This window comes from Dermacentor albipictus, chromosome 7 (genome assembly GCF_038994185.2).
Source record: "Dermacentor albipictus isolate Rhodes 1998 colony chromosome 7, USDA_Dalb.pri_finalv2, whole genome shotgun sequence".
Classification (NCBI taxonomy): Eukaryota; Metazoa; Arthropoda; class Arachnida; order Ixodida; family Ixodidae; genus Dermacentor; species Dermacentor albipictus.
Window position 1 is genome coordinate 91295613 of NC_091827.1, and position 26664 is coordinate 91322276.

General features: G+C 44.8%; 1 protein-coding gene and 1 pseudogene across 1 annotated transcript in view; one reads left to right on the forward strand and one right to left on the reverse strand.

Moving 5' to 3' along the window:
* The window catches only part of LOC139048067 (uncharacterized), a 50273-nt gene that overhangs the window by 11512 nt on the left and 12097 nt on the right, over positions 1-26664 (reverse strand). Inside the window, exons 2-3 of the mRNA XM_070522461.1 lie at positions 11865-11971; positions 5917-5985 (exon numbers count right to left, since the gene is read on the reverse strand). Of these exons, the coding sequence (XP_070378562.1) occupies positions 5917-5985; positions 11865-11876 (81 nt within the window). The 5' untranslated portion in view covers positions 11877-11971. The remainder of the gene's footprint in view (positions 1-5916; positions 5986-11864; positions 11972-26664) is intronic.
* On the forward strand, positions 19065-20356 carry LOC139047433 (uncharacterized; annotated as a pseudogene).

The following is a 26664-nucleotide window of genomic DNA, read 5'->3' on the forward strand; positions in this document are numbered from 1 at the left end:
AGTTTTTCAGCGGTGTTTCTTTAATAGCGATATTAGCATGATTGGGAATACTGCACCTTACTGTGCGTAACGTACTTCGCACCCGTTAATTGCCTTAAGGTAAAGGGTATAAACAAGACACGCGGAAATGTTCTAAATATAATATTAGCATAGAGATTGCTTTGTTGCGGTGAAAAATAATCAGCAACCCTGTGGCCATGGATGACCTCATGTTTAACCTTGGCTGCGATTGGGCAAGGAAACCCGCCGTGGCTGCTTAGTGGCTATGGTGTTGGGCTGCTAAGCACGAGGTAGCGGGATCGAATCCCGGCCACGGCGGCCGCACTTCGACGGGGGTGAAATGCGAAGTGTAGTTAGGTTTAGGTGCACGTTAAAGAACCCCAGGTGGTCCAAATATTCGGCGTCCCCCACTACGGCGTGCCTCATAATCAGAGAGTGGTTTTGGCACGTAAAACCCCATAATCGATCTTTTTCATTGGGCAAAGAAATGCTTCGAATTTGAAAATTAGGAAGACTTATTTTCACTGCAGAGAAGTAACAATGAGTGCCTTGTTATACCTGGTCATATGCACTAAACCTGTAACGCGTATATTCTAATCGACAAAAATGTCACCGACGATTACAATAATACCTAAAGCGAATTTCGATCACCATTGTTTACGTGTTTTGAATACGTGATACTCCGTGGCAATGAGTGATTCTGAACAGCAGGGTCCTCTCGGCGGCGGTGCTGAGCCTCACGTCGGACAGCTCGTTCAGCAGCTGCGGCAGACGAAGCACTTGCACTGGTTACGTCGATCATTGTTCAGAAAGAACTGACTGACACTACTCTGTATTACGATCGTATTGTCACATGGTGGTGCGAGTGAAGAACGACAAAGTGTCCAAACTGTGTGCTACCAATTTAACTCTTTATCTGGTGAACTTGTGCCCCGGCAGAACAAGTAACACTCATACGCAACGACTGCGGCTAGAGGAGTGGGCAATCGCCGAAAATCTGATGTGCGGGTCAAGCGCGTCGGATTTCACAGATGACTCGTTGAATGTTCCAGTATAATCGATCATGCCCGCGTGGCACCCAGAAAGTATTCGCGCCACGCATACAGTCACATTACAAAAAGCTTTGGTGACAACAGCCAATGAATAGAACGCGCAAAAGGCGTCATAGTTGAAAGAGCGGTGGCACTTTCAACCAGTTTTTGCGACCGTTTTCCAGCACTACAATTGGTCTACTTGCCGTTGCCGTTGGAAAGGCGCAGGCATTGCGTTTTGCTTGCGTTTTTCCTTTACGTTGGTGCCATTTCTCTGATTAGCTCGGCTGGCATGGCGCAGCGAACGTCACGCGCTCTACTTCCTACGGTGTTGTGCTAGCGATATGCCGTGCTGTAGCGCATATAACTGCAGCAAGAAGCCTGAAGTTGATTGCGCAGTTTTTATGATACCAAAGAAAAGCGTGACGCCTTGCGCAAGAAGCAGTGGATGCACAACATTGGCCAAAAGAGCTTTGTTCTGACAAAGAACAGTGCTGTTTTCGAGGTAAGGCGCCTTTTCATTAGTTACATCATTGCGTCCCCTAATGCTTCACTTTTTTAATGCTTCCGGCCTGCTCATCAACGTGTTTGCTGCAATAAATTGTACATTGCATAAAAACGGGCTGAGCTCAGTATGCTGAATATTCTGCTGGGACTCAACACCTGACACGTCGTCAACTGTTATTCGCTCGGAAATGCAACACTATAGGTTCTGCTTTCCGATGCGAAGAACTATGTGCAAAGATACAGTCCGTGGCATTTTTCTCCTCAGCTCAGCTGCCTCGTCGCTTTAGCTCGGCGTAGCCAACGTTCTACGATGTGTTTTCTGCTCTCTGTGCTAGCGCTACGCCATACTGTTGCGCATATGACTGCAGCAAGAAGCCTGAAGTAGGTTATGTAATATTTGTGATACCACCAGGAAAGCGTGAGGCTTGCCCAGAAAGTAGTGACTGCATAACATCGGACGAAATAATGTTGTTCCGACAAGGAACAACGTTGTTTGCGAGGTGAGGCGTCTTATTGCTCTTATCAAAGCATCCCCTAATGCTGTACACTTTTAATCCTTCCGGCCTGCTCACCAGCTGCGGCAATTTTTGCGTTGCATAAAAATTGGGTTGTCGTCAGTATGCCTAATATTCTGGCGGAACTCCATGACCTCGCAAGTCGCCAGCTGTTGTTAATCACTGGGAAATGAAGCATTGTAGGTTGTTTTCCGCTGTGAAAAATTCTGAGCGATGATACAGCCTCTCCATCGCACTTTTAGTTATTGTTAGGATCCGTTGCCTGTTTAACTGAGAATTGAATAAGCGGCTTGTAGAGGAGCTATTATTTTCAGCATTATGTCGATACGTGCGTCAGTCATACAATGAATGCAGGCCGCGAAAATATTTGCGGCAAGTATACCTGTGGTATTGCAGGGTATGAGCGCTAGCTAGTCCACATTGCGTTTCTTTGTTTTAAGTTTTAAGGCGAAAGCCTCAGGTCTCTGTCTCAAGGTCAAGTTGTGAACAGAAAATATCACGCGACCCAGGAAGACCAGTAACGACCGAAAGCATGTCCAGCCGTGTATGATTAGCCAAGTTAACTAATGATCCATTAGTGATTTAATTAAGGTGGATTAGGGGAGGAATAAGGTTGATTAGGGTGTATTAAGGTGGATCAAGGTGCATGAACAAGGATTGAGGCGCAATAAAAAAATTAGGGTGGATTGAAGTGGATGAAGGAGGATTAGGGTTGATTAGGGAGGATTAAGGTGAATTAGGGTTGACGAAGGAGCAATAAGACCAATAAGGGTGTATTAAGCAGGATTAATGTGGAATAGGGCGGATGAAGGTTGATGGAGGTGGCTTAAGGTGAATCACAGTAGACTTTACAAGGCTTTCCGTTCGCAACTCTTAGGCGATACCTAAGTTCACCTTGGATTTCTAGAATTTGCTTTGAACTGCACTTCCACGCACGCATGAGTGGGCGACGATTATTATTTGCTTTTCTCACGGATACAGGCAATGTGCAGGGGGGTTCACATGATCGTGCACGCTTGCTGTTGATATTGACATCTAGGCAGAGGCCGGGAATTTTCGCTTCATTAGCGAATGTTTTAAAACCGCCTTTCTACGGTATTGTTCTGTGCGGAAAGTTTTTTTCATTGATTTAATACGACCCGACATCATTGCATCAATGCGCTTTGATTACGAAGATTGAGCAATTAATCATGATTGTGGTAATGATACAGTAATGCAAGACATATTCTGCTGGCCATAATATTTAGCACTCCAACGCATTTCAACCTAATCCACCTTCATCCTCCCTCTTCGACTTTAATAATCCTTAGTCCACCACAATCCTCCTTCAACCACCTTAATCCACTTTCATCCTCCCTAGTCCCCCTTCATCAACATTAGTCCATCTTAATTCTCCTTAACACACCTTATTTCTCCTTAATACACATTAGTTATTCTTAATACAGTTTCTAGTCAACAATTAAGTTTGACAATCAGTGACCACCTCTTACACACGGGTGGACATGCTTTGGTTTGCTTCCGGCCTTCCTTGGGTCATGTGCTTTTTTCTATAACTCACAATGCGACCTTGAAACAGAGATCTAAGGCTTTCGCTTAATAAGCAAGACGCAGAGGGATGTGCCACAAGCAATACTAGTTCAGACGCAGAAAGTAAAGCATCTCAACATGTGGCAGAAAAATTGTCGACAGTATCGAACTCGCCTTAAGCTCCTTTTACATCGGTATACCCTGTTCATAAGGCTTTAGGAAAAAAACAACATCTTCATAAGTGTTGCCTTCAGCATGATCGATGCGGTTATCGGCATTTCTCAAAATTTTCAGCACTACTGGGCCGCGCAACGGGCCCAAAATAACGCACTTTCATAGAATGTTGCAGCCCGTCCGCGGGAGCCGAGGAGAAAAGGCGAGGAGAATCGAGGAGGAAAGCACCGCGGGGAGGAGAGTGTCGCTAATTTCAAATTATCAAGGGGTTTAAGACGGCACGCGCTTCTGGCGCCATCTCGTAGCGGTGGTCGGAAGTCGTGCGCCGCACTGCGATTTTCTTCTCGAGCTGCGCTCCGCCTTCGCTTTCATCTTTGGCTGAGCTCGTTCGCTCGGTTACGCCGAGGAACAGCACCGCCGATGCCCCAGGAACGGGCGCCTAAGCGCTTTAGTCTAAATGCTTACGCTCTACCTGACAAATCTTAGTAGGGAGTTTCTCCACTAATCTTTTTGTCTAAGTTGCTGGGTATGCCAAAATGAATGATACCACGCTTCGTAGCATCTTTAAAATATTGTACGCTAGTGCGGTGATGGCAATGCGTTAGAGACAACACCTCCTGCTGCGTTTTTAGGACTTGTCCCATCTGTCATTGCTTCTTAACAGTACAAAAAACAACAAAAAACAAATCACCAAAGCCCGTCTGCATCACTAAAACAAAATAAAAGAAAAATTAATATTAAAACCAGAGGATATCACCGCTGTACATCTGAAACACTGTTGCGAAGCGCATAGCCCACGCCAGGGAAATCCCCGGCTTCTAGCATAGCCTTTTGGATTTAATGGCTCCTTGGCACGTCGGTTGGTGAATTCGTACGCTGAGTAGTCGTCAAAGACATCATGCGGTGTCACGCTTGTGAAATTTCATTACCAGATAGCTGGAAACTGACGTCAAAAGCGAGTACCTGTTCTCTGTGAATACCAGCTACAAGATAAAAAAACGTTAGTTGCGAACGGAGTGCGACAGACTGCACATGCTGCACTAGTTCGGGAGTTTCAGTGTGCTCGACTTCCGCTATTCTATGCTGACTTTTACATAGAGCAGGTTCGGCTGCACACATAATTTTAATTTTCTTTTGGAACACCTGTAAAGCACTTCTTATTTTCATTTGGAGCTGCAGATTTACTGCAAAAAGTGAAAAAAAAACCATCTTCGATATTACTAAAATCTGCCAATGCAATTCCCCAAAAGAGAGGAGTTCTTTTTGTGATGGTCATGCTAGCTGTTATCAGGTTGCCTTTAGTAATCGCTGCACGAGACCTAAAAATGTCACCTAGCACCTTTTGACAAGGTACGATTATTATCACTGCGCAAGTGTGTACCGTCGTCCGCTTTGCGGTAACGGTGTAGCGGAGGTAGGTGCAATAACTTATAGGCCTCGGCAATCCATAAATTCCTCTAAGATGCGTCGTGATTATTGATGTATTGATCTGAAGAACTCACACCACGTGTACGATTCAAAATAGTAATAAAATTTGCACAATAAGGATAACTAAGAACAAAGCAGGATATTGAATCTCCAATGAAAAAGGATGTCTTGCAACATAGACACTTCAAGTTTTTTGCTCTACTGCTGCCAAGGGTGCAAATACACGTGTCCTACTGATGATTTACAACGCAAGATTTCGAGATGGCAACTTTCGCTGGTCCGAAACGGATTTGCTCCGGCGACCAACGGGCATATAATACACTGCAGCACTACGAGATTTGCAAGTTTGTCATTTGTCATGTCACTGCGGCTGAATAAAATAAGTATTCATAATGTCGTATTGAACAGGTGCGTTAACCATTTTCGGCTAGCCTCATGAGTACATCACGTGAAGAATTAACCCGAGCCGACAATCCTTGGAAATGTGCGCACCTTCAGCGAACATTATTATTTGGCAAGGCTCTCACTGCATAGCGCTCAGCTGATATTCGATCTTACAAGTTGAGCATATCTTTTGTACGTTGTACCAGTTGTACTTTCCCCTGGATAACATGCGAATGCGCGCGGAAATGGATTCGCATGTTATTTCTCACATAACCCCGTGAGTGGCGTAGTATCGCAACGCCTACATGTTGTGACCCTTCAATGAGGCGTAAGTAGACGAAGCCTCTCACCTTTGCTTGCTTCAATGGGATGTACTTGTGAAGGCAAAAACGAAAGACGATGCACATTTTATATGCTGCCTGCGCCGAAAAAGAGTGGAAACATGTGGAAATGCCCAATTTTCCGTTATGTTCGGATCATTCCACGTTGCCTGATTAAGTATACGTACTAATGAGATCATATAAGATAATTTGGAATATACTCGTAACAGTCTTAGATGATTACTCATGGCAGTATTTTGTTTCGCTTCATAAGTAATATAAGTCTTGTAAAACGATTTTCTATACGTGCGATTGTAAATTTTAGCACAGTGATTTCGAAATCGCTTGTGAATAGACAGTTTCTGAGTTGAGGAAAAGGAGTTAGCGAAGAACATTCAACAGATAGCAAGTGCTACATTTTATGCAGAACTTACCTACATTAAACGATCGTAGCAGGGCTTAAGTTTCTATCTATCTATCTATCTATCTATCTATCTATCTATCTATCTATCTATCTATCTATCTATCTATCTATCTATCTATCTATCTATCTATCTATCTATCTATCTATCTATCTATCTGTCTGTCTGTCTGTCTGTCTGTCTGTCTGTCTGTCTGTCTGTCTGTCTGTCTGTCTGTCTGTCTGTCTGTCTGTCTGTCTGTCTGTCTGTCTGTCTGTCTGTCTGTCTGTCTGTCTGTCTGTCTGTCTGTCTGTCTATCTATCTATCTATCTATCTATCTATCTATCTATCTATCTATCTATCTATCTATCTATCTATCTATCTATCTATCTATCTATCTATCTATCTATCTATCTATCTATCTATCTATCTATCTATCTATCTATCTATCTATCTATCTATCTATCTATCTATCTATCTATCTTGCCTTTTACGCCGGCCAAGTGACACAAGTAGTCAGCAGCATGGACCGGAGTACGTGGTCTATGTGCCATTGTAGTCATTTTATCGTCGTCATTCTAGCTTCGTGATCTAAAGCTCGTCAGGCCATCGTTGTTAGGCCTTTTTCTCCGACACAAATTTTGAATAGTGGTATTTTACATACCGAAACCAGAATGTGATTATGAGGCATGCCGTAGTGGGGGACTTCGGATTAATCTTGACCACCAGGGGATGTTGCACGTGCCTCAATGCCCAAAGCACGGGCGTCTTTGCATTTTACCCCAGATCTAGGCTGAAACACTACCCCAAGTTGTCCAATGGCTTCGAGAATTGGGTATGTGCGCGTGGTAGGGATGCTGTTGTGGCCCTTGCATCATCGTCGTTCAAGTTTTGTCATCCGATTCTCGCCACGCCATCATCACTTCAGTAACGTCTTCCCATTGTGATCATACCATCATTGTCAAAGCACTTCCATCGTTCTATTGATATGGCAATCCGCCTTCATCATTCTATCGTAATCAGGATGCCTTCATTCAATAACGATTTTGCTGCGATTATTATGTCATCATGGTCACTGCGTCGTTGTCCGACAGTCGATGTCGACACATGTACTTCTTTATCCTTTTTTTCTGGGACTGCATTTCATATCCTAACTTAGTTATCACTGAGCGCAAAACCGCGCCTGCATGATAGTGTATTTATTCAAATGTTATCGTTAATTATATGTATTGTTTTTTAGCACCGGACCTTGCGTAATCAGATTGTATGCGCAACGCGAATTGTGCAGTACTTTCTGGAAGCCACGCGGGCACCAGCGATTACGCTCGAACCTTCGACGAATCATGCATAAAAGCCGACGCACTTGACCCGCAGATCAGATTTCGACCATCGCCGACCGTGTTTACCGCTATCGTTATGCTTCCAGCGTCACTTATTTTTGTGGATACGGGTTCACCGATAGAAAAGTTAATTTCGTGATTCACAGTTTTACTGTACTGTGTTCTTCGCCATCCTTACAACGTGAGAATATCACGCATCCTTAATCATAGCACACTGCCTTCGTGGTCGTGCAATCGTCACGCAAGCTTCGTGCTCTGACTATCGTCGTGCGGTCATTGTCATGTTATCTGGCCTTGGCCTCTTCGTCATTCCAGCTTCGTAATCCGGTTGCCGCCATAGCGTCATCGTCGTGCTGTTGTCATCATGCACTCTTCGTCATGCCATTATCCTCATGTCGCCGCCCTTTACCATCATCATGATTTAGGAAACGTTATGTCAATGTCGTCATCTATTCATCGTGGTACCGCCTTTGTCATTTAGTCGATGTCATTCCTTCTTTGTCATTCTATATTCCTCCTTGCTTGGGCGTCATAGAGTTGTGGTCATACCACCATACTCAAGTGGCCACCGAGGGCTTAGGAACAATTTCGCAGTATGGTCACTTATAGCCCAAGCAACGTGACTATCGGAACAATGACTACAAATGTTAAAAGAATCTGACTTCAGAATTATGGTCTGTCGCTACAGTGCTCGAATGCTAGTCGCATTACTCGGAGATGAGTTCTTCGTGTTGGATATCAACTGTATGACGACGATTCCATGACGACAACGGGAGGAAAATGGCCGCACAATCAGGACTGAACGGCGAGAGTACGATCACAATAGAATGACGAACAACGGACGCTGATACATGGACGAAAGCAGTATACGACGACGATGGCATGATTGGAATAGAATGACGTTACCGAACTGATGACGATGGTAAAACGACATCATCAGGACGACGGAATCACAGCAATGGTATGACGAGAGCCCGACGTAGTAACAATGGCAACGGTGAAACGACCGCGACGGTATCACGAATGTATTGCGACCACTCAATGACAACGCTGGAATGACAAAGGTATGTGGACGATGGGATGACAGTGAGTCTATAATGGCAATAGCGTGACGACGACTGTATCATGAATGGTGTCTGTATGATGATGATGGCGCAAGGACGAAAGCACGGCGATTGTCGGATACCGAAACTAAAGTCATGACCATAGCACCACCACGACAGCATGACGATCGACGACGGTCTGGCAACGGATACATGACAGCGTGACCACAATGGGCCGGCAATGGAGGTACAATTACGATTCAATTACGACAGTGTGATTACAATAGAATGATGAAGGAAGATTGACAATCTCAGTGGAACGAGGAAGGCTGTATGATGACGACGGTGTGGAAAAAATCAGATGATGTTACCGAAGTGGATGGCGTTGGCAAAACAAGAGCGTCACGACATTGATATTACGACGACTGTGTGATGACGATGGCGCGGCAACGACGGTATGACAAGAGCCAGATAACGAAGTTAGAATCACTGCGATGTAAGGACATCACAGAATCAGAACCACGAACTCGTACATTGTGGCCCAAGCTAATAGAGAACTTGGTTCGATGGATGGATGCACAAAGCGTGGCGACATGACGAGAGTCTGATGAGGTAGCTGCAATAACGACGCTGGAATGACCCCAACGCCTTCCCGACGACGAGCACAGCTCTAGTGCCCCAATGTGGTAGAAAACTTGGGTCACTGGGTCAGCGTGAGAGGCCAGATAGATAGATTCAAATATCCGAAGCAGGCGAAAATGCTAATCGCATTAAAAGAGCGATGAAAGAAAATGACGAGGACAGCAGGATTGATGCATATATATAATGACCACGTAACAGATAGATTTTTTATTCTCTCGAGTCTTGTCCGGTGCTATTCAAATAGTTCATAACATCCCTTGTAGTTGTTGGTACTATGGAGTCTTCACCCACTGCAAGGAAAATGATACTTTCGGACAATGTTTGTCTGCGAATGCCTTGCTAAGGCAGATACGTTATAACGGGTGAAGAGAGCAATCGCAAAAGAGATGTGCAGTCTCAGACACTTGGCAGCGCTCACAGTTAGGGCTGCCCACACGGGGATGGTGTTGTTGAGCCCAGTAATGAACTGTACAACTTCGAATCAGTGAAGTCGACAACGTGTTTACGTCATTTTGCTATTATGGTATTTCTACGTGAATTGCCTTAGAAACAGTTCTTATATATGGAACGTCTTATATCACCTTAGCTCTGGCAAAATCTCGTGCAGTAGACACATTCATGCAGAAGCAACATGAACTTCGCTGGTCATCTGTCTAGCAAGCTCGCGCAAGTTTCGATAAGAACGGCGCGTTAAAGAAACGCAGGTGCTCGAAATTAATCTGGAGTCCCCCTCTATGGCGTGCCTAATAATCAGATCGTTGTTTAGGCATGTAAAAGCCAAGAATTGAATTTTAATTTTAATCAATAGTAACGGTGGCACTCCTTCACAGGAGAAATGTTCCTTCGTGGTAAGCCCTGATTTATCCTTTATGCTAAGTTCTCAAAACTTACGAAAGGACGCTTTTTATTGTGTATTCTAGAGGGGAGCATGCCAATTTCTGCTAATTGCCCTTAAAAACAAAATTATTGGGTTTTACGTGCCAAAACCACTTTCTGATTATGAGGCACTGGAGGACTCCGGAAATTTCGACCACGTGGGGTTCTTTAACGTGCACCTAAATATAAGTACACGGGTGTTTTCGCATTTCGCCCCCATCGAAATGCGGCCGCCGTGGCCGGGATTCGATCCCGCGACCTCGTGCCCAGCAGCCGAACACCATAGCTGCTAATTACGCTGGCCTTGTATATAATTAGAATAGCTAAATGAGCTATGCCGAATGAATAAAAGTTTATCCATCTTCTTTTGCACGAGTTCATTGGTTGTGCAAAAAGGAATGCCCTCGTAGATTTCCCAGTGTCATATTTTTAGGCTTTATGGAAGCACGAGTGTCGAGAAATAATCTATAGCCACCTTCTATAGCATCTGTATTATCTGTTGCTTGCCCTTGCATGAAAAATGAAAACAAGGTATAGAATCTACCTGACAAGATGGTACATAAAGGATTGCACATATGCAGCGTTGACTAAAAACTGTGGTAATTTTTTCTTTGTAATCATGAACCGGCTAAGCAGTCAGTCAATCCTCGTAGGTAATAATAAGTACTATGCGGAGGTGTTTCGCAAAGTGCGTTTTGTTGTAAAGCTTATCTGTGTGTTTTGACGTCTCTAGTCCTCGGCAACTCAAAGGGCTGTAGCGACGAGGCAATCGTCACGCAATAGAACAAAACGGCAGTGAACCTACACGCGTGGCATATACAGTTGTCCTCGTGTAAGACTAACTATGCTCGACATTTAATCCAATAAAGTGTCGTTCTAAACACGTTGAAATGATAGATGCAGAAAACTGGTGCTTTGATAGAAGCACTTTTAAAGTATGGAAGCGCTGATTACAGTATGTGTAGAGCAAAAAAAAAAAAACAGATTTTGGCAATCGGAGCGGCGACAGGTGGCAGCAATTATTTAAGAATTAGTTCTGGAGAGACCATTACTCAGGTTTTGAAATGTTGTAAAGAAGAGAAACCCAGTAAAGGAATTTTTTTCCTGACGTTTTTGATGTCTCATTACCGGCAGTTCCCAGCCGGTTTTCGCTGCAATCACAAATACCGGGTATTTGGTTCAAGTCCCACAAGATTTTTAAGAAGCACCTACAAAATTTACTAGAATGAATCAATTGAGATGACTTATCCGCCCAGGCGGAGATTATTAAAATATTGCGGCAATTCATTACGTAATTAAATTCGTTACCTTCTTAAGCACACATTTTACGGCACGTTTCTCTAAACGAAAATTGAAAGAAATCGTCAGAAAAGCCTAGTTACGGATTTTCACATTTTATCACCGCGAGCCACACTTTGTGGTCTCATGCGCGTAAATGAGCTGGACAAAAAATGATTTAAAGCCAGTTATCGAAGTTGACATGGCCATATTGATATGCAGAAACGCGAGCCTATATTTTATGGTGGCTTCCTTCAAGTTTTATTCTAAACACGTGCCGTAAAGCTTGTGGCAAATAAGTTATTCGATGAAATGTTTTAAATGTTGAATGAATTGTTGAGTTTTTTTTTCTTACATATATTGCAATAATGTAACTAAGTTAACTTTGCAATGCGTACCCTCTGGAACATTTTGGGGCTGAATTTGTACTTGCCCGCGACGGGCAGGAAACACTTGTCCAATAGCTTGGCTCCTAGCTGTGTTGCCTTGGCCTTCTGGGCAATTCCTGAGAGAGAAAGAAAACAGATAGGTGTACTTTATTATCTTACACTCTAAGAACAGTTTACACCCTTTGGCGTGCCCCTTCTGCCACACAACGATAATCGTCATCTGCCCTGATGCGTTTCCTTTCTTTAACGCTGCGAGCCCAGAACTTTCCAGTAACGAACGGCACGCGCGTTATCAGCATAGAACAGTTTACACCCTTTGGAGTGCCCCTTCTGATAACGCGCCTGCCGTTCATTACTGGAAAGTTCCGGGCTCGCAGCGTTAAAGAAAGGAAACGCATCAAGGCAGATGACGATTATTGTTGTGTGGCAGAAGAGGCACGCCAAAGGGTGCGAACTGTTCTTAGAGTGTACCAAAAAAAGTTACATGCACTATTCACGATGCGCACAACCGTCTTCAGCGTTATCGAGAGCGCTAGACGATGCAGCTGGTATTTCTAGACGATCCGTGCGTTGAGTAGCCGACGCTGCATCGATAGTGCTCCCACTTTCTTGGAATATAAATGTTTCATATACGAAGATCTGGGCTATGGCCGTGGTGCAAATTAGTTTGGTCGGTCGAACAGTACGAACTAGGTGGTTTAGTGCGCTCGCTTCTCTTAGAGTAGATGTCTATGCAGAAATCATCACATGTCTCCGCTAGCGTACACGTTTGAATAATGTCTCATGCACTTTAAGGAAAAGGTTACATTTTAGCGACAAGTGTGTGAGTGTTCACCGCTGACTGCCTATTTAGGGTCGCCTTGCTTAGGAACATTAAAAAATGAAACGAACAAATCAAGACCACAACACAGTACTTGCAATATATTTACATATGTAATTTCTTACGCTATGGATACTTACTGCGCAATATTTTATTAACTGCAAATATTGCGGCAATAGTGCTGTGAGTATCCAGCTCCAAATTATTTGGTTCTGTTATATTCTATAAAATAAGATTGCGCAACATGGCAATCCATTTGCTTTGGTTAGGGTCTGTAAGTTAGAATGAGCTAACCTATTTGCGTTTTAGTATACCGTTATTTGACTTAATCCGCATTTCTATACATGGCGGTAACAATGTAGGTAGCTCGCGTAAGTTATATTGGATTGGCTCCTCATTTGTTCGCCTGTATACTGTAGAACACGCAGATTATAAATTAACAATGCTAGGTTTACCCTGGATGAAAATCTTGTGGTCTCAACTTTTCTTGGGCATTTCCGATTTTGATTAAAAATTCTAAAGCAGGTAGAACCCAAACCTCCCCTTCAATGTTCAACAAGTTCCCTTCAAGTCGATCTAGTGGCAGCCCGATAACATTAGTAGTTCCCAAGGCCATCTGGTTTAGGCAGAGCATGAATTGTTGAGCATGAATTACGTTGTTTCAGACATTGTAGTCTAAAACCACGTTATGACGCTTCAGAACGCATTACTTTATTGAATGTACTGGCTTTACTCATTCATATTTAGGCGCAGTGTTTTCCTTCCATTATCACCACCAATTGTTCACACCACTGCCATTCCATGCCTGGTATTTGCCACTCAAAAATTATGCGCCTATTTGGAACCACGAGTGCAATAAAGGATGTGAAGGTTGACAGTTGTAAAAAAGAGGTGGTTAGTGTTCTCTGTCCACCTAATTGTTGAAACATTAAGATAAGAAAGAAACAACCACGAAAAAAATATCGGTGAAAAATATCAATTGCTTAAGGGAAAAGCCGTGAGTAGAGCATGAAGAACAGGTCTTGTGCCGATGCCGATTCTTCTAAACGACATTCCATTCTTTGTTGTTTACTAGTGAAGGTGCTGACGTCTTTAGAGCTACATATTTCGATGCGGTTGATTGGGAAGCTCATTGTATATCTTTGATTAATGCCGAAAATCAGCGGGTATCATACTAATAATGTAATTATACTAAATGTAATTTCACTGAATGAAATTTTCGATTTACTTACTGCACAGCATCATTCGTTATCAACCCAATCGTGACGTCCGCCGCAGTGAATGACATGCTGCCGTACTATTTGCACCTTGTTCCACCTTGTTCCACCTTGCACCTGGTAACTTATCATAACACAAGCTGCATAACCTCTCAAGGCACTACGTACTCAACTGTGCACGCCAAGGTTGTGCGTGAAAAGCAAAGTACCGAAGAAAATATTTTTAAGCGCGTCACATTGAATTGATACAAGTATGATTGGATTTGCGCTGCAAATGTCTGAGTAATAATGAAAGTCTTTTAGTAAAAGTTATTGCAAGAAAATTGCAAGAACGGGGACCATCGTTTTGGCAAAAATCATTTCGAAGCACGTAGGAAGTATAATATGGAAAGAATTGAACATGCTCTCAGGAACGGAGGAAGCCTAAAAACAGTGAAGAAACTAGGAATCGGCAAGAATCAGATGTATGCGTTCAGAGACAAAGCCGACAATATCATTACTAATATGGATGAGATAGTTCAAGTGGCTGAGGAGTTCTATAGAGATTTATACAGTACCAGTGGCACCCACGACGATAATGGAAGGGAAAATAGTCTAGAGGAATTCGAAGTCCCAAAGGTAACGCCGGAAGAAGTAAAGAAAGCCTTGGGAGATATGCAAAGGGGGAAGGCAGCTGGGGAGGTTCAGGTAACAGCAGATTTGTTGAAGGATGGTGGACAGATTGTTCTAGAGAAACTGGCCACCCTGTATACGCAATGCCTCATGACCTCGAGCGTACCGGAATCTTGGAAAAACGCTAGCATAATCCTAATTCATAAGAAAGGAGACGCCAAAGACTTGAAAAATTATAGACCGATCAGCTTACTGTCCGTTGCCTACAAACTATTTACTAAGGTAATTGCAAATAGAATCAGGAACACCCTAGACTTCTGTCAAGCAAAGGACCAGGCAGGATTCCGTAAAGGCTACTCAACAATAGATCATATTAACGCTATCAATCAGGTAATAGAGAAATGTGCGGAATATAACCAACCCTTATATATAGCTTTCATTGATTACGAGAAAGCGCTTGATTCTGTCGAAACCTCAGCAGTCATGGAGGCATTACGGAATCAGGGTGTAGACGAGCCGTATGTAAAAATACTGAAAGATATCTATAGCGGCTCCACAGCCACCGTAGTCCTCCATAAAGCAAGCAACAAAATCCAAATAAAGAAAGGCGTCAGACAGGGAGATACGATCTCTCCAATGCTATTCACAGCATGTTTACAGGAGGTATTCAGAGACTTGGATTGGGAAGAATTGGGGATAAAAGTTAATGGAGAGCACCTTAGCAATTTGCGATTCGCTGATGATATTGCCTTGCTTAGTAACTCAGGGGACCAATTGCAATGCATGCTCACTGACCTGGAGAGGCAAAGCAGAAGAGTGGGTCTAAAAATTAATCTGCAGAAAACTAAAGTAATGTTTAACAGTCTCGGAAGAGAAGAGCAATTTACAATAGGCAGCGAGGCACTGGAAGTCGTAAGGGAATACACCTACTTGGGGCAGGTAGTGACGGCAGATCCGGATCATGAGACGGAAATAATTAGGAGAATAAGAATGGGCTGGGGTGCGTTTGGCAGGCATTCTCAGATCATGAACAGCAGGTTGCCATTATCCCTCAAGAGAAAAGTATATAATAGCTGTGTCTTACCAGTACTCACCTACGGGGCAGAAACCTGGAGGCTTACGAAAAGAGTTCTACTCAAATTGAGGACGACGCAACGAGCTATGGAAAGAAGAATGATAGGTGTAACGTTAAGGGATAAGAAAAGAGCAGATTGGGTCAGGGAACAAACGCGAGTTAACGACATCTTAGTTGAAATGAAGAAAAAGAAATGGGCATGGGCAGGACATGTAATGAGGAGGGAAGATAACCGATGGTCATTAAGGGTTACGGACTGGATTCCAAGGGAAGGGAAGTGTAGCAGGGGGCGGCAGAAAGTTAGGTGGGCGGATGAGATTAAGAAGTTTGCAGGGACGGCATGGCCACAATTATTACATGACCGGGGTTGTTGGAGAAATATGGGAGAGGCCTTTGCCCTGCAGTGGGCGTAACCAGGCTGATGATGATGATGATGATACACAACCACTCATGCCCTCCATGTAGCCCATGGAAGTTATGAACTAATCGGATTTCGCAAGGTAAAATACGCCAGCAAAATCGTAAAGTACTACTTACACTAAGAATACAAACCTAGAGCGTCGGATTGTAATTTGAATATACAAAAAAACGCAATTTTGTTACGCGGAAACTCTAAACACACGCCCATTTTCCAGCATTTCTACCATTCTTAGAATGCTGATGGCCTCCGATATGTGCGCGCGCTGGCACGCGCAAATCTCAAGGCCAGGTAACAAGATCTTGCAACAACTAAAGATGGCGCTAGCTTACGCTGCATCGCGATCCACTCAAGAGGCCACGTTTCTACCAGAAAGCTCGCCATCGTGCATAGAGTTATCCGCCAGTGTTTACCGGTGAACATTACGGATACAAAAGCTGCAGTTGTCGGGAAGGGCGAGAAGCACTCAGGGATCTTTGAATACTATCGCGTTCCACTCTTAAGGGGGTTTAGTAGGGTACATTCACCTAAAAAGTGATTTTTTGATTTCACCAATAAAAAATAATACACACTGTGGGGAGCAAAAAAAGTGCAGCGGCGAGCGCGTAGGAGCGCCCTAAGCCATTTAAAGATGGCGCCAAAAACCGCGCCTCCTGGTATTTAAAAATGACAGACGCGAGGGTTTGTTTACATCTCGTTTTGCGTCATTTCTTCAGTGTTTACCTAATTTTTATAGTAAATATGGTTTGATCTGCTAAGTATATTCACTTTTTGGCATTTTTTATAAGTTGCGATTGCAAATTTGTCCACCAGGGATGCTTTTATAGCGAATCGAAGCCTACTGGTTGTTTTTAGTTGTGGGCACCTTCCGCGAGTGTTATTTGACGTTGTATATTGCCGGGTATTTTGCCTCATTATGGTAAGAACGGCTGGGAAGTGGACGAGGAAGAGGAAGTTTCGCGGCAACCAATTTACAAGGAAAGAAAGTACCTTGGTGTCATTTACGATGGCAAACTCACCTGGCACAGTCACATTGAATATATTAAAACAAAGGCAGAACGAGCCGTAGGTATGCTCCGCCGGCTCAGCCACCGACGCTCTGGACTACGCAGGGATACTCTACTGATGATCTATAAAATGTATATTCGGCCCATATTAGAATTCGGCTGCGTAATATTTTCCGGTGGCCCGGCCTACAAAATTAAACCTCTGGTACTTTTTGAAAGAAAAGCTCTACGGTCATGCCTTGGGCTACCTAGATTTGTTGCCAACGTTGTTCTTTATCAGGAAGCTCATATACCCACCCTAGATTGCAGATTCTGCATACTTACGGTTCAGACATTTTTGAAAATTTATGATTATTTCAAAAGGCGTACGCAATATATATTTATCACTGAACCGTCTGAGTTTTTCCAAGTATCGTGGTCGAGATTCCACAGTCCTCAGGTAATATTCGTTCAAGAACAGTTACAAAAATTGGATGTGCCCCTACACCATGTTTACCATTCAAATGATCCCTTCCCAGACCTCAAAATTCAGTTCGATGACATATTTCCAAATCATACTAAGCTATTACCAAGGCGAGATTTAATTAATATCTTAAACGGCTACCTACACCGGCTAACCACTGACAATGTAATAGCTACGGACGCTTCTGTGTGCAATGAGAAGGCAGGAGTGGGGATCTTCTCTGAATCTCTTCAGTAGTCTTACTCCATTCGCCTTCCCGACTTCGCACCTATATTTCAGGCAGAATTATTAGCGATAACACTAGTATTACGAAAACTGCCCCAAAATGACCCATTAGCTGTTATTGTGACCGATTCGCTATCTGTATGAACAGCACTAACTGCATCTTTAAATTCAGCAATTCAAAGAACACTTCGTTCGATGGTGTCTCCGTACTTACGAAAAGTACGTTTGCTTTGGGTACCCGGACATCATGGGTTGCATTTGAATGAAATGGCTGATTCTCTGGCAGGAGCTTCGCTGAACGGCCCTATCATATCTGTTTTGCCGACATTGGCTTATGTCACCGCGGCTAGGTACAGAAATTTCGCTATATCTCAAAACTCTGCAATATCCATGCTAACACCCTCTTCTGATTTCCACCATCTTGGCTTCCCATGGAATACTAATTGGTGTCCTTCAAGGCAATTGGAAGTTTCCTTTGCAAAATTGAGATGTCGCATACCTCCTCTAAATTTTTACTTACACAGGTCTGGTCTCGCAGTGTCCCCTCTATGTTCTTTTTGCAGTGAGCCTGAAACTGTCGAACATTACTTTCTCTCGAGCCGCCGCTTTCTAAGACAAAGAAAACTATTAGAATACTCATTTACTAAACTTAGCCTTTCGCTAACCTCGCCAACCATTCTTTCTTTTGGGGCGACTTCACTGGGATCCAGCCACAGGGATGCTTTTCTGGCAGTTTACAATTTCATCAGAGTCACAAAAAGAGTGCCTTGCTGAATTTATAAAATTATCCATAATTTATATTATTTCATTTCTTCGCGTTTACTTATTTTATTGGAATTCCTAACAATAATTAATTAAACTTCTAATTTACAGTACTATAGTCCCACGCTCCACTTTACAAATCTAGATTGTCTCTACTTCTAACCATACGGAAAACCGCCTGCTTCTTGGCCAATCCCCCATAGTGGGTACGCGCCACTCTCGCGGCCACAAGACAAGACAAGAAACGAACGAGGAGCCGGCGCGTCGAAGTGCTAATTTTTCAAAAATAGAGGTGAGTGCACCATGTGGCACATTCAGCGTGGAAGAAGCTACCGCTTCTGGATTTCGTTTTGCTGACATTGAGATCCTTCGAGATTTTCTACGGGAGTCGGTATTATGCAGGAAATGCGGGAAAGCTGAGCTTCAGCTAAACGAATACATTGATGAGAGGAGTGGACTGGCGTGCACCATGAACGTCTCTTGCGATGAATGCAGTCCGACGAGCTCATTCAAGACATCTGAGCGATCACAAAGAGGCTTGTTTGAGGTAAATGAACGGTTTGTTTTGGCGCTACGGACATGTGGAAAAGGATTGCTGGCTGGCCGCGTGATGGGCGCTGCTATGAACATGCCTCCGCCACCTACGAAATTTGCGTCCTACACTGCGCGCCTACTTCATGCGACAGTAACAGTTGCTTCACGAAGCATCACCCGGGCCGTTGACGAGGTGAAGGCTGACATGCATGGCAGTTCCCAACCTCAAGAAATCGCTGCTACTGTGGATTGAACCTGAATGAAGAGAGGGCATTCATCCCTGCACGGTGTCGCCACACTCATTTCAGCTGACACAGGCAAGGTGCTAGACTTCGAAGTGGAGACTAAGTTCTGGTATCTGTGTTCGCGAAATCTCCACACTGACAGCAGCCAAGACGAGTGCAAAGCAACACACATTGGACCGTCTGGAGGTATGAAAGCTGCGGGTGCTGTGAAGATTTTTGCGCGGTCTGTTGAAAAACATTGAGTGATGTACATCAAATATACTGGTGTCGGGGACAGCGAGGCATACATTGCTGTGAAAGAAGCAAAACCATATAGCAAAGACATTGAAAAGCACGAGTGTGTCAGCCATCTGAAAAAGCGTATGGGAACCAGGCTTAGAAACCTGAAGATTAGTTTGAAAGTTCAAATGAAAGGTCAGAGAAGCTGTCAGATGGACTTCCACTATCTGGGAGAGTCCGTCTCACAGAGAAAGATATTGACTCCTTACAATTTTACTACGGCAAGGCCATTCGTGAGAACACTGATAGATTAGAAAGCATGCGAAAGGCCGTGTGGGCAATCTATTTTCATAAGTTATCTACAGACGAAGAGCGCAACCATAGACTGTGCCCCAAAGGGGCGTCATTATAGTGTGGGTACAACCGTGCCTTCAGCGAAGGTAATACTGGAGCATATTGCCATAAAAACAGCCTGCCAACTGCTGTTCTGGAAGCAGTCAAGCCAGTGTTCCAGGCTTTATCATCACGAGGCCATCTGAGCAAGTATCTCCACGGCTGGACACAAAACACCAACGAGTCAATGAATCAGCTGATTTGGTGCCGCTGTCCGAAAACAACATTTGCTGGCACTCACACGTTGAAACTTGCCACTTGCAATGCTGTGGCGTACTACAATGACGGCAATCAAGCACAAATCGCTGTTTTGGAAACACTTGGCATCACGCCAGGTGTGTTCTGTACAGTCGGTCTGAACCGGCTTGACAAGGAGCGTGTTGAAAGGGCTGAGTTCCGAAGCTCATCGGAAAGCAAGGAGCGTCGCAGAAAAAAGAGAAACATGAAGAAAGGCTTTGGGGAAGACGCGAAAAAAGCCAGAAAGTGTGTGTACTCTGCTGGTTCATGTTGAACTGTTGTAGTGCAGGTGCAAACATAAAAATGCGTTTTTCTCAAAATCACTTTTTTTCGAATTTTTCGGAACTTGATGTACCTTTTCTGAAAAAATATACCGCCGATTACGCTGAAATTTTCCCACAATATAATCACATCCCTTGCAAATAATGTGAACCTAATTGTTTGAAATAATCGCTCAGTTATAATTAAAAAAGATTATTAGAAAGGCCCTCACGGTACAAGACATGTGACGGCAATATTTTCTTTTTCTTGTGACGTGAATGCGGGAAAACATTTTTTAAAAGTTCCAGCTAAACCCACTATTATACGGAATTATAGTACAAAATTTCACGGTCAAGCTGTTTTTTTGTTTCTGAGAAAAAGTACATTTTATTTTCCATCATAGCGTAAAATTTGGTTCTCAAATACAAAAAAAAACATAAAACGAGCTGCAGTGAAAACAATTACGCCAATTGACGCCAACGCTATTCCTATTGAGCGTGCAGAATTTCACGCTAATATATAGAACAGTTGTAGACATATAAAGCTATAACCAAGATGGCTCATGCACCCTACCATACCCCCTTAAAGGCGAAGCTTAAGCGTCATGCTAGTTTTCTTCCTTTTTCATTGTTGCCGCAGCAATCTCCATCAGCCACATTTTTCAAGTGGCCAGGTAGGTTTTTGGGGCTACGGTACTTGGGCAATAGTTGATGCTCTCATATTATTGTGAAGTTCCAGCATAGAGCTCCCACCTGAAGTTAATTTTTCCAAAATTTCACACAACTCACTGAAGAATAAAAAATTCCTAATAAATTCTGTAGCTATATGTTTTGCACACTTCTGAAGATGCCTTGAATGTGGTAAAGCTATATTTTCAGACGGCAGAATAATTTGCCACTTCTAAGGGTTCAGCTAAAAGAAAGAAAACACATGAGGTTACGAGCAGGAAGCAGCGCTAAGCGACAGGACGAACACAAGGACACATACTACAGCGCTGGTTAGTTCATGATCACGAGCAGAAAACACTAGGTTCCTGAGAAAAAAAGCAAAATGTCACGCAAACTACGTCCGCAGTATGAAACATGCATCACTGATAGTGTTGCCAACCGAGGCCTCCCCCCACAGTCAGGCAAAATGACAAACCTAGCAAACTTGAGGATAGTAATGCAGTTTCTTCCGCAGGCAATTTCGCGAAGGCATGAAGCTCATTATTCATCTGCCGGAATGAGCAATTGGGGATTCGATTCTCTCAAAATTTTACACAACATGCGCGCAATGAACTGTATCGGTTGCTCACCCGTCTTCTCTTCGCAGACATCGAACTTCTCGTCTTTGCATGCACTGAACGAAAGGAATGTGAGGCCGAAAATAAAGCCCACAAGAGAAGCTGTAAACGTCATCCTGCTCATTGCCATACGCTTCTGCGCACGCAGTCGAGTGGTCTCCTGTATTTAGGTCCTTCACTTGCGAATGATTTTCGGCCTTCGGTTGAGCCAAACGTTTATTATCGCCCAAGTTAAGGTAAACGTTCTAAAGCAGAGGACCACGCACTATGATTAAACAAAAACAGCACTCACAACAGCGCGATGGATACGAGGTTACCCAAAGTGAACCCTTGGCCAGATTCATGGCGACTTGTATGATGACACTTGCGTGTTATAAATGATGTCTATGTAAGCAGTTTCAACTCGAGGGGTTTCGATGGCACACGTGTGCTCACTGTCACTAGGTTATTTTTAAAACCTCAGAAGCCATTTCTACGACGGTGGCATTGTTCAGGTTTTTTGAAGTGCGGATTCTGGAAATTTAAAATAAAGTCCTTCTAGTCCACCTGATTTAAAGAAAGAAACAATAGTGCGAGCATCGCGGTTTCGCTTGGATTCGCTTACGTTATTTCCGCTTGTGTGTCCATGAACATGCCCTCGGGACGAAACAAATGCAGCAGCTGCTTTGCTCCTTAGCTGAGACCTCGCACAAGTAAGACAAATGTGCGACCAACTGAAGGCGAGTGCCGCTGTTTGTACAGTTTCTACAGGGTGCAGCGCCATATGTACACAGCAAGTGCATTTCGAGTCAATGGTCACAGATGTGCCGGGAACTTTCTTATAAGGCACTATTATTCATTATCAGTCATCTGAAGCCATAAGTACGAATTTTTGACAAATCCATGGAACGCCTAACTTTATCATGCTCACTGAACCGCCTTACACACAGCTACCACAGCCATTAGCCCCAGAGTTACCTCTAGTAATTATTTTAACAAGCTATGAACCATACGAAGCGGTGAAATGCAATACGAGGCGCAGTACGTTCTCTTGACGCAGCTGTTTGCGGCAGCGTCCTGCAACCATCCTTTGTCATTGTGGCGGGCTTTACAGAAGCTCTTGGAGGAACGCGACACCGCGGCAGCACCGACAAAGCATCTTCGCCGTCTTAGACTGTCGGGTGTCACAAAGGAAGATTCACTAAACATGGGCTTAAAACCACATGCGACTTCATTCCACTAAAATCGAAGAATTAGGGTTCAACAAATAAGTTTGCAAATATATCACGGCATGAATGCGTGGGCTTCCTTTCCAGGCGTAATCTTTTTTTTTAATTTTCAGTTAGCAGAGTGCTGTCTAGCTAGCGGAGCCATGCCTAGCGATGACAAGAGGCACCTGTTGAGCCTGTTAATTACATATAAGACAACACGACGAACCATACACTTTACCCTGCGTTATACTTCGTTTTGTCTCCCCGCCTCCATACATTAGGGAGTAAGCAAGCAAGCATGCAAAAAAAGCAAGGAAAGCTCTATTATACTACATCAATACTCCAACCAAGAGTACATAATGCGCCAAACAATTAGGACGTAAATATGGCAATAGGTATTCAGACGTGGGTGTTCCACGACACAGATTCATATCTAGACCGTCATTCTTCATTGCTGGTGAACTATATAAGCATCGTAGTGAGGTTGGCGTGGTGTTACATCAGGGATATCGAGGGCAACAGGTCTACGTTACAGGCGCCATATTTCCAACATGATGTCCGCGGAAAGTACATGTTTGAAACCTTTGTAAATTATCAAAACACGCTGCTGAATAGTGTCAACATGTGTGTAGATTCGCAGGCTTGTTGAACTGGTAGAACTCGACACACTCAATGCAGCGTTGTCTTTTTTTATAGCCATCCTCGCAGACACCCTGGAAAGAAGCACCGAAAGAGCCTCAGTGCGTCTGTACTTGAAGGCGCGAACTTAAAAGAGAGAGCAAGGACAGGAAAGGTTGGAAGGCCAACCAGACGAGCACCCGGTTCGCTACCCTACACTGGGTGCGGGGGAAATGGGAATAGGACGAGGAAAATAGAGAGAGTGATCGAAAGAGGTTAAACAAAACCTGTGGGCTCGCAATACCGACTGCAAGTTATGGGGTTGGTATAGGCGTAACAAAAATCGCGTAAGCAATCGCACTTCACCCAGTTGTGGAGGCTGCCTTAGGATCCATCCACTCGTCCATCCATCCATCCATCCATCCATCCGTCCGTCCGTCCGTCCGTCCGTCCGTCCGTCCGTCCGTCCGTCCGTCCGTCCGTCCGTCCGTCCGTCTGTCTGTCTGTCTGTCTGTCTGTCTGTCTGTCTGTCTGTCTGTCTGTCTGTCTGTCTGTCTGTCTGTCTGTCTGTCTGTCTGTCTGTCTGTCTGTCTGTCTGTCTGTCTGTCTGTCTGTCTGTCTGTCTGTCTGTCTGTCTGTCTGTCTGTCTGTCTGTCTGTCTGTCTGTCTGTCTGTCTGTCTGTCTGTCTGTCTGTCTGTCTGTCTGTCTGTCTGTCTGTCTGTCTGTCTGTCTGTCTGTCTGTCTGTCGTGTTCACAGGCCCTTTTGTGTATGCGACTTTTGAGGGACCCTTTCCTCGAACTGCCAAGCTCACAGGAGAACTTCCACGAACCAGCAACGCGCGAAAGAGAAGGGATCAGCTGTCTACTATTCCCAGGACCGCGGACTCAATACGCCAACTGGAATACGCCAACTGGGAGAATGGATCAGTCGCCCTTCCGCACCAAGACCCCATTCCCGCGAACCAACGTCGCCTAGAAGAAATGAAAAACGGCTACATTTCCGGACTTGCGGCTTGGTATCTACGGAAGCGGGACGCCCTTCCACAAACCAGACTCTGTACATGTCACGTCACGTCGACGGGAGCAAGATCCCTCCCACGGTTTTAGAGAGCGTGTTTAAGGGGCTCCGAAATGCACTTTTAAATCACTTCCTTTTCTTCTTTTGATCTTTCACCAACCTTTGAATAAACCATGCAAGTTTCGCACTGGAAATAGTCTCGTCCTTGTCTGGTCGCCATGGTCTACCAGATGCTTGCAGCCCGGCGACAACGCCATACTACCCAATAGTAACGTCGGTCGAGCTTCGATAAACAGGCGTCGCTACAACTCGGCAGCAGTACGATACGCTACCCTGGAGTACGCAGCAAACTCGCTGGCAGCGATTAGGACACGCAACCGTGGAGACCTCGACTTGGACTACATCTACGAGATCGTAGCCTCTTCGTCCTGGTGACAACGTTCGGAATGAAAGTGTCAGGATTCATGGCTGCATATACTGTGTGCACGGCTTTTTTGACTAAGATATCACTTGGCGTTACATATTTTGGGGGAGTACAGAGCAGTGATTTTTCTTTAACCGTTGACGGAAGTTTTCAGTACGTCGAGGTTGTTATAGAGTGAAGAGTTAGCAACACTAAGGGCAGCCATGAACTTGAAGGCACTGAAGAAGCCGGAATTGTTGAGCTTGCCCAGAAAGAGAGAGAGAGAGAGCGAGAAACAGCTTCATTTGCCACTGCAGGGTAGGAAGTTGGGCAGGTAGGGCTAGTGTGGCTCCCAGGTGGGGGCGACGTCTTGGGCCCACGAGACGAGTGCCAGTTGCGTTTTCTTGTCTGCTCTTGTCAGCAGCTGGTTCCAAGCCTCTTCGGAGGGAGCTGGCAGTATTGATTGTGGGGGAGGTTTACCCCGGCATCCCCAGAGAATGTGTGCCCGCGTGGCGAACCCTCCATGGTCACAGTTAGTACAGACGGGGTCGTAATCCCCTCCAGTGATTAAATAAAGCCTAGAATGACTGAGAATTGAGTCGCTCTGCAGTCGGCGAAGCATGGTGGCTTGCGCTCGTTCGAGGTCGGGGTGGGGAGGCGGGTACACGTGTCTCGTCTCCTTGTAGAAGTTGGTAATGTCAGCATAGTATTTGGGGGCCTCTGCGAGCGCATTTGGGTTCGAGGGGCCGACCTCCCGGCTAATTAGGCCTCGGGTTAAACGGTCGACCCGTTCGTTCCCAGAGTTCCCTGCGTGAGCAGGTACCCACACTAAGCTTACAGTTCTGTCGAGAGCGCAACCGCGGAGAATGTGTGCGGCGTGGAGACAGAGTGAGGTTTTTGAGAAATTTCGGATGGCTTGCTTAGAGTCACTGAGAAACGTGCTTGTGCGGGGATACGTGATGGCTAGCGTGATCGCAACCTCTTCGGCAGCGGTGGAGGAGTGTGTGCGCACTATAGCGGCACTGATGAGAGTGGTGGTTGGCATCGCTACGCAGGCTACGTATGTGTTGGAGTCGCATTTCGCCGCGACCACGTACATGGCATCTTCGTCGGCGGTGTAGGTGACGTTTAAGGTTTGTGCCTTCAGTTGGCGGCGCCTATCATGGTGGCCGGGTAGCATATTCTTGGCCATGGGTTTGATGACCAGCCGACTGAAGACTCCTGTCGGGAGGGGAGCAGTGGGGTTGATGTCACCTGTAGAGATGATGTTAAGACGATTAAGAATGTAACGACCATGTTCGGTGCGAGAAAGATGGTGTATCTGAGCAGTCTTGTGTGCCTCTATCAGCTCTGTGAGGATGTTTTATACTCCAAGCTGGAGGAGACGCTGTGTGCTCGCGGACTGGGGCACTCCCATTGCCGCCTTGTACGCCGAGCGAATGATGCTATTTACCACCTCTTCGTCTTTGCGGTGGAGGTGGTAATAAGGGCATGTGTAGACAACCCTACTTACGAGGTAGGCTTGTGTGAGGCGGCAGTGGTCAGTCTCCCGCATTCCCCTGCGGCGAGTGGCAATGGGGTGGATTAGGCCGAGTCAATGAGAAAGCCAGAGATCATTGAGGCGATTGAAGGGACCGGAGCAGACGACGATGTACTGAAGAAATGCCTAGAAAGCATTGCGGAGAAAGAGGAAGAGCGTAAGCGCCTAGAGGAAAAAGAGGAGCGCGAGCGGGCCGCATGTGAGGCCAAAGAAGAGCGCGACCACGAAATGAAGCGCCTGTAGATTGATCTTCTGAAAGCTTAACA